This window comes from Palaemon carinicauda, chromosome 24, assembly GCF_036898095.1.
Source record: "Palaemon carinicauda isolate YSFRI2023 chromosome 24, ASM3689809v2, whole genome shotgun sequence".
NCBI classification, from domain to species: Eukaryota; Metazoa; Arthropoda; class Malacostraca; order Decapoda; family Palaemonidae; genus Palaemon; species Palaemon carinicauda.
This window is the reverse complement of record NC_090748.1, coordinates 11984250-11998639: the sequence shown is the minus strand read 5'-3', so window position 1 is coordinate 11998639 and position 14390 is coordinate 11984250. Positions and strand designations below refer to the sequence as shown.

The 14390-nt window shown below is 37.4% G+C and overlaps 1 protein-coding gene across 2 annotated transcripts in view; it reads right to left on the bottom strand.

Moving 5' to 3' along the window:
• LOC137618083 (uncharacterized) overlaps positions 1-14390 on the bottom strand; it is an 82840-nt gene that overhangs the window by 20898 nt on the left and 47552 nt on the right. For both annotated transcript variants that reach the window (XM_068348059.1, XM_068348058.1), the window contains exons 5-7: positions 12611-13851; positions 12149-12368; positions 4954-5140 (exon numbers count right to left, since the gene is read on the bottom strand). In XM_068348059.1, the coding sequence (XP_068204160.1) occupies positions 4954-5140; positions 12149-12368; positions 12611-13851 (1648 nt within the window). The remainder of the gene's footprint in view (positions 1-4953; positions 5141-12148; positions 12369-12610; positions 13852-14390) is intronic.

Genomic DNA, 14390 nt, shown 5'->3' with positions numbered 1-14390 from the left:
TTAGTTCTAAGCGAATCATACGACATGCCGTGCCATCCACATATGAAATAGAGTTGCTTTAGAGCACCTACTTCGAGTGGAAGGATATTAAGATGCAAACTACCAACATGGCCTTCAGCCTTGCAATCTACTTATTTAAAACAGTGGCTAGGATTGTGGGAATGCAAGAGTTTTGCAGCAGAAGGGACTGTAGTTAATAAACATTAAAAGGATCTCAAATTTGTAATGGCCCATGGAAGACCAGAATCCTACTAAATGGAATACTATTACCATTAGACATGACTTGAGAAGTTAGGTTAGGGTTGGAAATAGGGCAGACATGATTAACATTACTCACTGGACTTCTGATACTTCACAAAAGAAGCTCAACAAGGTGAGAGCTTTTGAAGCTCACCACTACCAAAACTGTATTTGAGTTCAGTGCTGGTGTGTTATTACCATTATTAACTCCCCTATTATCAACTAGCCTAGTGTTTTTAGGATTTCACCCTGAATTAAAAGCAAGTTTCCTTTTGTGCTTGAAACATTAAAGTTGGTCAGAAACCAGTGAGGTCTTGCACTCCTCAAAATGGTTATTTAAATCACATAGGTGTCACCAAAACAAGACATAGGAAAATGCATATCACGATCATCTAGAAACAATTACCTTGGGCATTCTATGCAGTAGTTGCTTACAAATACAGAGGAAGAAATCTTAAAAGACTGAAACACCTAATACTCTCAAAAATAAGGGACGAGGGGGCTGGGAACCCCCTCTCCTGTATCATATACTCCTGTGAAACATCAAAGAGGTGGAGCTGGGGGGAGAGTAACTGCTCCCCGCACTCTATTTTGGGGTGTCTGAATGTGCGTGGATGTAGTATGATAGAGTAAAAGATGTGAGATTGGAGGTATGTTTAGGAATAGAAGGATGGATATATTGACTTTGTGTGTGACAAAGATAAAAGGAAAGGGTGAAGTGATGTTTGGTGAAGTGACTGGTAGTGTGTCTGGGATTGAAAGGGGAAGAGCGAGAGAGGGTGTGGCTTTATTGCTGAGTGAATGGATGACAGGTAAAGTAGTGGAATGGAAGGAGATATCATCTAGGTTAATGTGGGTAAGGGTTAGGTTGGGTAGGGAATGTTGGGCTTTTGTTAGTGTGCATGGGCCAGGTTGTAAGAAAAGTGAAGAAGAGCGGAATGAGTTCTGGAATGAATTAACTAGGTGTGTAAAAGGACAGTATAGAAGGAATTATGTAGTTGCCATGGGTGACTTAAATGCTAGAGTGGGCGCTGGAGAGGTAGAAGGTGTCATAGGGCAGTATGGCATACCAGGTGAAAATGAGTGGTGAGAGACTAGTAGATATGTGTATTGAGCAAGATATGGTGATAAGTTCTAGCTTTTCAAAAAGAAAGATAAAATCGAGTATACATGGGTAAGAGTGGCAAATGGAAGAGTTGTAGAAAGGGAATTAATGGATTATGTGTTGATAACTAAAAGAATGTTTGGAAGATTGAAAGACATGCACGTGTTTAGGGGTATGGCTAACGGTATGTCTTATAATTTTTTGGTGGAAGGAAAATTAGTTATAGCAAGAGTGTGAGGGGATGTAAAAGGGAGCTAGTGAGGGTTGAAGTTAATAAAACCGAGTTAAAAAGTTAATATTAAGAAAGGTTGATAATGGCATATGACAGAGTGAAAGTAAGAGAAACTGGTAATTTAGAGGAGGAGTGGAAGTTAGTAAAAGAAAATTTTGTTGGGATTGCAAGTGATGTGTGGCAAGAAGTTTGTTGGAGGCAGCATGAGGAAGGGCAGTGAATGGTGGAATAACGGGGTGAAGGTGAAAGTGGAAAAGAAAAAGAGGGTATTTGAAGAGTGGCTGCAGAGTAATAGTGTAGAGAAGTATGAAAGATATAGAGAGAAAAGTGTGAAAGTAAAGCGAAAGGTAACCGAGGCAAAGAGGGCGACTGACCTGAGGTGGGGTCAGGGATGTACATGAGTGTTGTAATTCAAGGGGTATTAGTTTGTTGAGTGTAGTTGGAAAAGTGTATGGTAGGTTACTGATTAATGAGATTAAGGATAAAACAGAGAATGCAATCTTAGAAGTACAGGGTGGTTTTAGAAGAGGCAGGGGGATGTATGAATCAGATTTTTACAGTTAGGCAGATATGCGAGAAATATTTAGCAAAAGGTAAGGAGGTGTATGTTGCGTTTATGGATCTGGAGAAAGAGTATGATAGAGTTGATAGGGAAGCGACATAGAATGTGATGAGGTTATAGGGAATTAGTGGAAGGTTGTTGCAAGCAGTGAAAAGTTTCTACAAAGGTAGTAAAGCGTGCGTTAGGATAGGAAACGAAGTAAGCGATTGGTTTCCGGTGAGAGTGGGGCTGAGACAGGGATGTGTGATGTCACCATGCATGTTTAATTTGTATGTTGATGGAGTGGTGAGAGAGGTGAATGCTGGAGTGCTTGGACGAGGATTGAAACTGGTAGACGAGAATGATCATGAAAGGGAGGCAAACCAGTTGTTATTTGCGGATGATACTGTACGGTTGCAGATGCGAAAGAGAAGTTTGGCCGATTAGTGACAGAATTTGGAAGGGTATGTGAGAGAAGGAAGTTGAGAGGTAATGTTGGTAAGAGTAAGGGTATGAGATGTACGAGAAGGGAAGGTGGTGCAAGGTTGAATGTCATGTTGAATGGAGAGTTACTTGAGGAGGTGGATCAGTTTAAGTACTTAGGGTCTGTTGTTGCAGCAAATGGTGGAGTGGAAGATGATGTATGTCAAAGAGTGAATGAAGGATGCAAAGTGTTGGGGGCAGTAAAGGGAGTGGTAAAGAATAAAGGATTGGGCATGAATGTAGAGAGAGTTCTGTATGAGAAAGTGATTGTACTGACTGTGATGTATGGATCGGAGTTGTGGGGAATGAAAGTGGTGGAGACAGAAATTGAATGTGTTTGAGATGAAGTGTCTAAAGTGTATGGCTGGTGTATCTCGAGTAGATAGGGTTAGAAACAAAGTAGTGAGGGTGAAAACGGATGTAAGAAATGAGTTAGCAGCTAGAGTGGATATGAATGTGTTGAGGTGGTTTGACCATGTTGAGAGAATAGAAAATGGCTGTATGCTAAAGAAGGTGATGAATACAAGAGTTGATGGGAGAAGTACAAGAGGAAGGCCAAGGTTTGGGTGGATGGACGGAGTGAAGAAAGCTCTGGGTGATAGGAGGATAGATGTGAGAGAGGCAAGAGAGCGTGCTAGTAATAGGAATGAATGGCAAGCGATTGTGACGCAGTTCCGGTAGGCCCTGCAGGGATTCAGCGTTATGAAGCTTCATCTGTGATGGATAACAGGGGAGGGTGGGCTGTGGCACCCTAGCAGTACCAGCCAAACTCAGTTGAGTCCCTTGTCAGGCTTGGAGGAACGTATAGAGGAAAGATGCCCTTTTTTCATTTGTTTGATGTCGGCCACCCCCAAAATGGGGGGGAAAGGCCTTGGTATATGGATGATGTATGTACTATATACACGACATATAGATTGGCCTAAAAATTAAGTTCGTTGCATATGCAGATGATGCTACTCTCCTTGCATCAATTCCATATTCTGAATGTAGATCTGGGGTTGCTGAATCCCTCAACAAAGATGTAGCTAAAATTAGTACATGATGCAAATTATGGAGCATGAAGTTGAATTCTAACAAAACTCAAAGCATGATTGCAAGTAGGTTGAGGACATCCAGATCTCAGTATTGATAACGTTTAACTTTATATGACATTTAAAATTTTGTGTGATTCTTGACAGTAAGTATGCTTTTGAGAAACACCATAGGTCTCTTCTTCAATTAACACAAAAAATTAGCTTATTGAGAAAGTCTTTTAAGATTTTTGGTGATAAATCTATTCTGAAGAAGTGTTTTAATTCTTTCATTCTGCCTTAATTCAAGTATTATTCTCGTGTCTGGTCTTCAGCTGCTGAATCTCATCTTAATTTACTTTGTTGGAAATATCTTACGGTTCATTAAATTTTTTATTCTTGAAATAATTATTCACTGGCACCGTCGTTCAATAAGTTCGTTATGTATGTTACATAAAATTTGTCATACTTCTGACCATCCTTTGCACTCAGATTTTCCCGGAGTGTACAATCCTGTTCGTAATAATAGGTATGCAGTTAATTCTAATAGTCATACTAATCCATCATAAGGGTCAATATTACACAGTATTCTAAAAGTTTTATTCCAGCTGAGTCAGTGGAACTTCAAAAGTTCAAACTTCCAGAGCATTTTTTTTATGTTGAACAGGCTCACATAAGTCTCTTTTTATAGTTTATACATGAGAGATCTGTTTTCATGTTAGTGTTCTTAAAATATTTTATTCTAATTGTTCATTACTTCTCTCGTATTTTATTTCCTTATTTCCTTCCTTTACTGGGCTATTTTTTCCATTACACTTATTGTAGCTGCCTGCTTTTCCAACTAGGGTTGTAGCTATAATAATAATAATAATAATAATAATAATAATAATAATTATAATAATAATAATAATAATAATAATAATAACTAGAAAACCACCCTGCAAACTTCCATCATGGCAGCCTATTTCTCAAAACCAGCTTGCCTTTCCCAAAATCAATTTAGACTGAAGGCATATTTTTCAGTCGACCTTTTGCTCGACCTCAACCTTAACCTTAGACTTAGAATTTTCAGAATTGAATCACTTCTACATCTCAACATAACAATTAATCCCTGAAAGTTTCAGTACTCTATAATTAAAATTGTAGCCAGTAAGTTGTTTACAAACAGACAAACAGGGGCGAAACCATAACCTCCCAACTTCATTGGTGGAGGTAATAATAATAAGAATTGGGTTTGTAAGAAAAAATTTATTTAGTCTATAATAAAACTCTTTCCCTACAATATTTGCTAGTCTTTTGACACAAATATCTGATACAAAATGTCTAATATTGGGCAACCTACCTTGTTCACTTGTGTGATGAGCATTGGGGAGGGGATTGTGGTGTTGCGTGATAGCATTCACAACCTCATCCCTTCTGCGCTCCTGCACTGTAGTCACAGCTTCTTGCCACGCAACTATTGACCGATGAATTCCAGGCTGCAATGGAGCCCCTCTTAAACGCTCCATCTTCCCTACTAATGTTACCACCTGCAAATCAAAATTTTGTCTCAATCACTATGATTTAAACACAAAAAACTTAAAAATTTAACATTACAAAGAACAAACTAGACATGTAATGGATACCAAAGCAAGATGTGGAGAATAAACAAATGTCTCACCTGCATAATATAATACTTTCAAGTCGAGGTTTAGATCTATGTAACAACAAAAATGATCTAAATCTTTGTGAATGTTGATTAAAAATAATCACACTAAATCATCAGGCTCTATAAGCCCTGACAAAAGTAATGAACTTCTGACACTAATCAAGTACAGAGGTAATTTGGTCACATCCAAAAAAAAAAAAAGGTGAGAAACAAAGCATATATATACATTGTGTGAGTGATTTTATTCTCTAACTGGTGTCACAAAGCATTCTAAACCAAATTAAGAACCTTACACAGGTAAGATTTCAAAGAATTAGACTCCCAAATAGCTTGAAGTTATCTTCAAATCCAAATCAGCAATCTGTCAACCTGGTTGTAAACCACATTTGGCGAACACTAGACAATAAAAATAAAATGACCTAGAAGATTCCCAAGTAATCTCAAGACGCAAGAACCTTTCCCTTGTTAGAATCTATCATTATCCGGTGGTCTACAAGAACCGAAACCATATTCAGTCTGCAACATCAGCAAATTATTTGGTAAATCTTTTCTCCACTTATAATAACCAAGGAACTTTCTCAACTGGAGATGAACTGGGATATGGAAATGATCGTCTACTAAAACTATTGAAAACATTCAATCCTCTTTCAGTTTACATTAAGTTCCAAAGCTGGAGATTGTATTGATAATCAGGTTTAAATTAAAAACCAGTTGGTATTGATATAATCAGAACTGGTCTCAATATTCCAGTGCCTTTATGAACTAGAAGAAGTTAACAGTGGACTTCTCTGACGGATCAATCACCTCTATTTCCTTCTTCTTCAGCAGCTACTCTTGACCAGCTGTTTGAAAAATCTTAGTTTGATCTGTCACACATGAGGACAATGAATCTCTCCAGCCTCTGCAGGTCAAGATCATGAATCAATGTTCGATACTAGCCAAGATTATTTAATGTTTTGAAAACAAATACATTCTAGTCAGCCATGCAAATTTCTTCCTTTCCCCATGGAAGGCAGACACGACATCATATCCAGTGAACGCATGAATGTATGGGATCATTCTAGCTTTCTCAAGCCCTATTGCAGAAACTACTCCATGGGGTGAAGTCAGATAGATGGAACCTGAATAAAAGTTCACTTACAAACTTTTATCACCTGAATCTCATGAAATCACATTTATTGCAGGACTTATGCAAAGCAGGATATTTAGACCTAATATACACTGCCATATCCCATTCTAAAATCATTGGTTTCTTAAGACCCAGAATAAGCAGCTCAAACGAGTGCATCTTTTAAGAAACCAGTTTTTGAACATAATAGATCACAACGTCTGAGGGCAACTGTGAGGTTTATAATAATGTCCAAAAATAGTGAAATACAGTCTGGGATGAACTAGTACTGGATTTTTCTCAATATTTCAAGACAGATTAGGAATTAAAACAAACTGGTTTTATCAGATTTGTAAATAAACATGGCAAATTCGGAGATTATTTATGTTTTTCCCTAACTAGTACAAAGCTGGAGTTATTTATTTGGATTATCTTTCGGCGGAACTAGAAGATAGCCATTACACTTTAATTGTGAGGTGGCGCCGTCCAAATTTCTCCCATTGGGAGGCAGGCCACTTTCTACACTCTGTGCAGGGCGAACCCTGCTCACAGCGATGCCCTCTCAGGAAGGACACAGAAAGTGGGGGTCGATCTCCAACCAAGAAATGAGAGTACAGCACGCGGAACCCTTGCGCCCTGGACAGGTTCGCATGAAGGCGATCATTGAGAGAACACGCACACCAGAAAAAGAGAGAGCAAAATCAAGAGTCCAATAACAGTCAGGGAGAGAGAGGACACATCCGATCTCTACCAAGCCAAAGAAAAGGTGACGTATCTCACTGACATGAGAGTATATATAGAGGTGGCTGGGGTTAGGCAGGGTTGCCACCTCGCAATTGAAGTCTAATGGCTACCTTCCAGCTCCACCGAAAGATAATCCAAATATATAATGACAGATTTGTTAGTAAGGGAACAAATAGTAATAATGATAACAAAAACAAAATACTCACGACTAAGTACTGAGAAAATAAGAAAATAACCCATAACTCAAAAGACAAAATGTTACACAAAATTGGTCAATATAGCAGATCCGACACCTCAAGTAAGGATTAGTTCTCTCCAGGATAGCCACTTTCAACTGATGGAAGGACAGCAACAATGATTTTGAAAATGAAAACCATAGAAGATAATAAAGAAACAGATAGGGAAAAGGCAACCTCCTGATAAACCATCAGGCATCTTATCTTTCAACTTTCTATTAAGCCTGCCAAACACTAGTTAAAAAAACAAAAGGAAGAGAAAATTTATAGAATAGTGTACCTGACTGTTCCCTCAAGCAGGAGAACTCTAACCAAAGACAGTGGAGGAACTAATTACCATTGCTAAAGACACTTGTACCCCTACCTAACAGAGTAAGCATTGAACAATTAGAGCAGTTAGCCACTTGAGCAAAGAAGAGAGGTGTAGTTTGCTATAAGGAATATGATGAAAGAGGAGAATGATTAAGAAATATGCCAGACTATTCAGTTTAAATGTATGAAACAGACTATTCTTAGTAGTGTATCACAAAAAGTGTCATAACCAGAGTGATATCCAATAATGTACACATCTGGCCAGTCAATGGCCTTGAAAGCTTTCTAGTAGTATCTCAACAGGTGGCTGGTGCATTGACCAACTTTTACTACTAAGCATGACCCCTTCTCCTATTCATAAAAAAATTAATTTGGACAAATTTGGAGTCCATACTATTCACACCAAATTGTACCCTTTTCAAATCTGATAAAATATAGAATACTGTAAGTTTAAGCAATAATGAAAAATAGAAAAAGTAAAAAGACACAATAACGATTTGACCAGAGGAAAAAAATTCCCTAATTCGTGAGTCCTTAAGCCCATCTAAAAGCTTAATAGACTGAAATATTCTGTGAGACTTCATAAAATTCTCTGATTGGTCTGGATTGTAGAATCGGGTCATGTGTATGGGTCTTGATACAATCACTTTACTTAAAAAATAATGGTTTTGGTCATACTACTTGCAAACTTTTGTTATCAGATTTGGTTCCAAACTTGTGAATTTTCAACTGCCTTCCTCCTATCAAACTAGCAGAGATATATAATATCAATGGGATTTAGACAAAATAAACTATGCATATACAGTACAGTACTGTATAACAATATTTCTTTCATAAAACACATTATGTAGTGAGTGGCCCCTCCATGACCCAAAAATCTTGCTGCTTCCCACAGTTTACACTAAAAAGTATGGGAGGCAATCGAGTTATATCTAAGTGACAAATGTGTAAAAACAGTTCAACTACCTTCAGTCTGACAAATAGAAATTGGTGAAATTGGAACATATTAGATATATCTATCAGCATATGTAAGATACTTGTATGACAATACCTTTGTTATAAAAGCAGAGTACAGTACTGCTAATACTTATATACTGTTCCTATGATAACCTAGACCAGTCATGACCAAGAATAAGAAAAACTTTTCCAGAATCTGTTAAATTGTTTTCAACAATCCCCAAACCTATTTACAATTCATTACAACTACTACAGCCAAATATGTATTGATCAGCCTCCTTAACCCTGGATAGGTACGGTGGGTCGTTCGCGACCCCGAGCGTCAAAAAAAAACAGGTTTTTCTCACGTGACTCACCCCCGTGACTGAATTTGTGGGTGATCGACCTGCAGGAGGTGTCTCCCCTACACGCTCTAGTAGTGTCCAGATGTGCATTGCTGTAGCTGTACTCCTTCCCCGATTTCTGAGACGCGTCGGGGTCGAGCGCGACCGAGTTTACCCTTCTAAGGTAATTTGCCTAATTATCAAAGTTATTACGTATTATGAAATTGTCGTAGAATGGTGCTACTTGTATAGGTTATCAGTTGTGGAAAGTCTTGGTGGATTGTTTGGCTACCATGTGCATGATTTTTTTTTTAGTTAAAATATCGTTCATCACCACGAGGACCATTTTACCGCGAGTGCCCCTTTTTCATTTTTTTTCATTTTTTTGCCAAGTCATTTTTCCGTAAGATATTGCCAAATAGTGTCGTAAAACTTTTGCTTGTTTAGTGTTGGAAAGTGTGTCTAGATGATCTGGCTACCCATGCGTGACTTTGTTTTTGTCAGATACGACGTAGTTATTGGTATATTGGGTATTTAACTGCGGTTACCAATTTCTGTTTTTTTTTCAATATTTGTAAAAATTACTACGTAGTAAGGAATTGCCGTATATTATTCATTTTTTTTTTCATGTTTATGTGTTAGAAAGTGTGCCTTGATGGTTGGGCTAACACGTGCATGTCTTTTTTTTTATCTGAGATGCCGTATATTAGAATGTCGGGCATTTTACCGCGAGTGCCCCTTTTTCATTTTTTTTCATTTTTTTGCCAAGTCATTTTTCCGTTTGATATTGCCAAATAGTGTGGTAAAACTTTTGCTTTTTTAGTGTTGGAAAGTGTGTCTAGATGATCTGGCTACCCATGCGTGATTTTGTTTTTGTCAGATACGACGTAGTTATTGGTATATTGGGTATTTAACTGCGGTTGCCAATTTCTGTTTTTTTTTCAATATTTGTAAAAATTTACTACGTAGTAAGGAATTGCCGTATATTATTGATTTTTTTTTCATGTTTATGTGTTAGAAAGTGTGCCTTGATGGTTGGGCTAACACGTGCATGTCTTTTTTTTTATCTGAGATGCCGTATATTAGAATGTTGGGCATTTTTCCGCGAGTGCCCCTTTTTATTTGTTTTGCATTTTTTTGCTTAGTCATGTTACCGTAAGGAATTGGCAAGTAGTGTTGCAAAACTTATATTTTTATAGTGTTGGAAAGTGTTTCTAGATGATCTGGCTACCCATGCCTATTTTTTTTTTAGCCAGATATGGCGTATATATAAGTATGTGTTCGATTTTCCTGTGATTGCCATTTTTTCGTTTTTTCCCATTTCTTTCAAAATTACTACGTACTAAGGAACTATCACAGAGTAATGATTCATTTATATGTTTATTTGTCGGAAAATGTGCCTTGATGGTTTGCCTAGCACGTGGCTGAAATTTTTTTTTCTGAAATGCCGTATATTAGAATGGCCATTTTTCCACGAGTGCCCCTTTTTATTTGTTTTGCATTTTTTTTGCTTAGTCATGTTACCGTAAGGAATTGGCAAGTAGTGTCGCAAAACTTATAATTTTATAGTGTTGGAAAGTGTTTCTAGATGATCTGGCTACCCATGCCTATCTTTTTTTTTTAGCCAGATATGGCGTATATATAGGTATGTGTTCGATTTTCCTGTGATTGCCATTTTTTCGTTTTTTCCCATTTCTTTCAAAATTACTACGTACTAAGGAACTATCACAGAGTAATGATTCATTTAGATGTTTATTTGTCGGAAAATGTGCCTTGATGGTTTGCCTAGCACGTGGCTGAATTTTTTTTTTTCTGAAATGCCGTATATTAGAATGTTAGCCATTTTTCCGCGAGTGCCCCTTTTTATTTGTTTTGCATTTTTTTGCTTAGTCATGTTACCGTAAGGAATTGGCAAGTAGTGTCGCAAAACTTATATTTTTATAGTGTTGGAAAGTGTTTCTAGATGATCAGACTACCCATGCCTATCTTTTTTTTAGCCAGATATGGCGTATATATAGGTATGTGTTCGATTTTCCGGTGATTGCCATTTTTTCGTTTTTTCCCAATTCTTTCAAAATTACAACGTACTAAGGAACTATCACAGAGTAATGATTCCTCTAGATGTTTATTTGTCGGAAAATTTTGTTTACTTCTTTTTTGATTGAATATCATCAAATTTTTTTAGCTAAAATATTATATTGTTTTACATTTTTTTTTTTTTCGATTTTATTTCCCTTCAAAAAATTTTTTTTGGGTCAGAATTTTAATTTTATAGTCGTAAAATAATCGACAATTATCCAGCAACCCACCATACAATTTTTATGCATATCCAATAATAATTAGATTAGTAAATAACACCTTGAAATTGACATACCCTTCCTACATTTCAAGTGGCAGATTAGGGAGTCTGAGTCAGTGTGGTTGGCGGCCATTTTGTGGACATATCCGAAGCGTAAGCTGCCCTATCTATATATATTCTTGTTCCCTATAGAATTTGTGATATTTTGGTATATTTTTACCTGCATAAATATCATATTATATATTAAATATATGTATTTTTTTACGAAATTTCTAAGTACTCAAAAAATTACCTTTAGATATGGCCCCTGATATAAATGTAATTTACAAAATAATGAAGATTTTTTACATATTTCTATTTTAGGATAACATATGTTTATTCCCTAAAAAAATTAGCCACTTCCTATTTCATTTGGGTACCCAAAAAAATTCATGAAATTTGGACAAATATTTTTGGCCAAAAAAAGTTACCCTTTTTTTCTCATTTCAGATCTTCACCTCCATGGGTCTGACTTCATCCAAAATACATCAAGATGTGTCCTAAACATTCAAGAATCAATTCCTAAAAGGATTTGTGTATATATGTATAAACTTTTTTTTTATGAATTTTTATGTCGTCTTTTTTTTTTCTACTTAATTTTCTAAAAAATTTATAATAAATAGTTTTTCTGCAGATGAGTAGTATCTATCTTTACAGTTGTTTTAAGCATTCATTGAAGTTTTTTTTGGCAAAAGAAAAAAGGAGGTTACTGCAAAAACTGATTTTTCAAGAATTTTTTTTGGCGTCGGGGTCGTTCGCGTCCGAGTATACCCTTAAAGGGGTGTCCGAGGAGCGTACCTATCCAGGGTTAAACTCTACAAGAATAAATTTTCTTTGAACTTTCAATACTACAAAACTCAACTATACATACTCTTGCATGCTCTCGCAAGTGGTCAATAATGAGTCTATCAACACGACTAGGGGATGGTGGCAGACGTGGAAGAGGGACTGTGTTTGCCGATGACACTCGCTTCCCTGGAAAGCACCTAGCAAGCTCCGCCTCTGTTTTCTTACGTTCTCGTTCGAGCTGACGAAACTGGTCGTAGCATTCCTCTAGCCTAGAGTGTAATTCACCACTGCCTCCAGTACGCCTTATAGAAGAGTAAAATATTAACAACACTGTTATAAAATACTTTATCATCAATTATATCATAGTGCACTCAATCATTTAAATGTCTTGAATTACACTACCTGTACTCTTGATGCCTACTAAACCATGAAATCTTTATAAATTCACTGTAGTACAGTATATAGTTTGAATGGAATAAAAGCAATTTCTTTCACAAGCCCATTTCTGTACTTATAACTAAATAAAGAAAAAAATTATAATTACCTGAATGGCCTGAAACCCAGTAGGGGAGGAGGGATTGAAAGGAGAGCATGAGGAGGAAGGTCAGCAAAAGGGGGCATCATATCTGTGTTTGGAGGGAGCAGAGGTGGAGGGGGTCCATGTGGAGTGAAGATATCCCCCATTGGAGGAAGCAACTCCCAAGGAGGGACACCATCAGTTGGTGGGAATGTTGGAGGTGGAGGAACCAAAAATGGCCCTTTAGGAGGTGGTCCCACTGGACCACAATGGGCTGGGCCTTCTTTAGGTGGTCCTGCATGATGGTCTGATGATCGTGACTCTGCTGGAGACCCTTGACTCCCAGACTGTGATGTTACACATGAACCAATGCCGCGTTCATCTTGAGATCGAGGCTTACGAAGCACATTAGGAGAAATGTCCCCACTACTTGAGATAGTTGGTTGGGAGTTTAGAAACTTTGGTGAAGATTGAGGTCGAAGTGGGAGACAATGTCCATTCAAATTTGCATTGTTTGGGCCACTTGTAGGTGGGAGATTAGGTGTACACAGCACAGCTAGGGCTCCAAGAGGATGATTGGCAATGTTATTAATAGTATCTTGTGAAAGTCCATCATGAAGATTCATTCCATTCAAAAGATTGACAATCTGCTGACCCTTCTCAGCCTGACTTAGACCATTTGGCTGATGAGTTGACTGGACTGGTGGCCCAGAGCCATTGGTGGAAGATGACTGGCCACACATTACATCTAAACCTCCTAAACTTGTCTTGACCCCTAGAGATGATATTGAAAATGGGTCAACTGATGTAGGAGTGGATGAAGGAGGTAAGAGATCATGAGTGAGATCACGTGCAGACGGCAAAAGTTGGTTAAGCCCCAAGGCTGCAGCATCACTGAGATCAGAGCCTCCAAGGAGAAGTGGGTCTAGATCCCCTAATGGAGGGAGAAGTGATAAACCTGCTGAATTTCCACCATTTAACCCATTTAACTGATTCAGTCTCTGTAAGTTATCTAGAAAATTCTTGTTAGCATTCAACTCACTAGTAAACTGGTCAAAATCATGGCTGACACCCCTACTTGAAGGATGACCAAGAGAATCATTAGGGCCTTTACGGACATCACACAGAGGAGTCTGGCTGCTACAGGACATCCCTGGTGGGGAGCCAGCCCCTCCAACCCCAAGAAAGGAACCATAGCCAGAGTCTCTTGAGCTACCACTTAATTCACGTTCTCTGAAAAGTTCTCCATAGTTCCCTTGTACACCAGCCTGAAATGAAAACAAAAGTGCTTAATAACACAGATGTTTAGCAAGTAAACTTACTTAAAGTAACTTAAACTGTTAATTATAATCAACGAGAAATCATTCTTGAAATAGTTTCAGTATTTACAAAGCTTCACCTCACAAATTATTCTAAAGCAAACCCTAATAACTGAAGGAATAGGCCTGAACATGACAAAAATTGTGCTATATGCCAGACCTACATCAAAGCTTAAAGAACTTTTTATCCAAACAACACTAAGAGAACTGAAATAGAAAACTGTATATTCAAAACATTCTGGGTTTAAAACCCTAATAAAACCTTTCTTGCCTAGTGCCCAATAATTAAAAGTTGTGAAAATGAAAATTTGTGCAGCCAGACATACTGAATTTGACTGGATAACTGAAGAATTATTGAAACTTCACAAGCATATACCAAACTACATTACTGTATGTGGTTGAAAGAAAACCTAAAGACCTAAGAATATAATAAAAATTATATTGAAAATTCAGAAAACAGTATAAACAGTAACTACAAGAAAAGACAG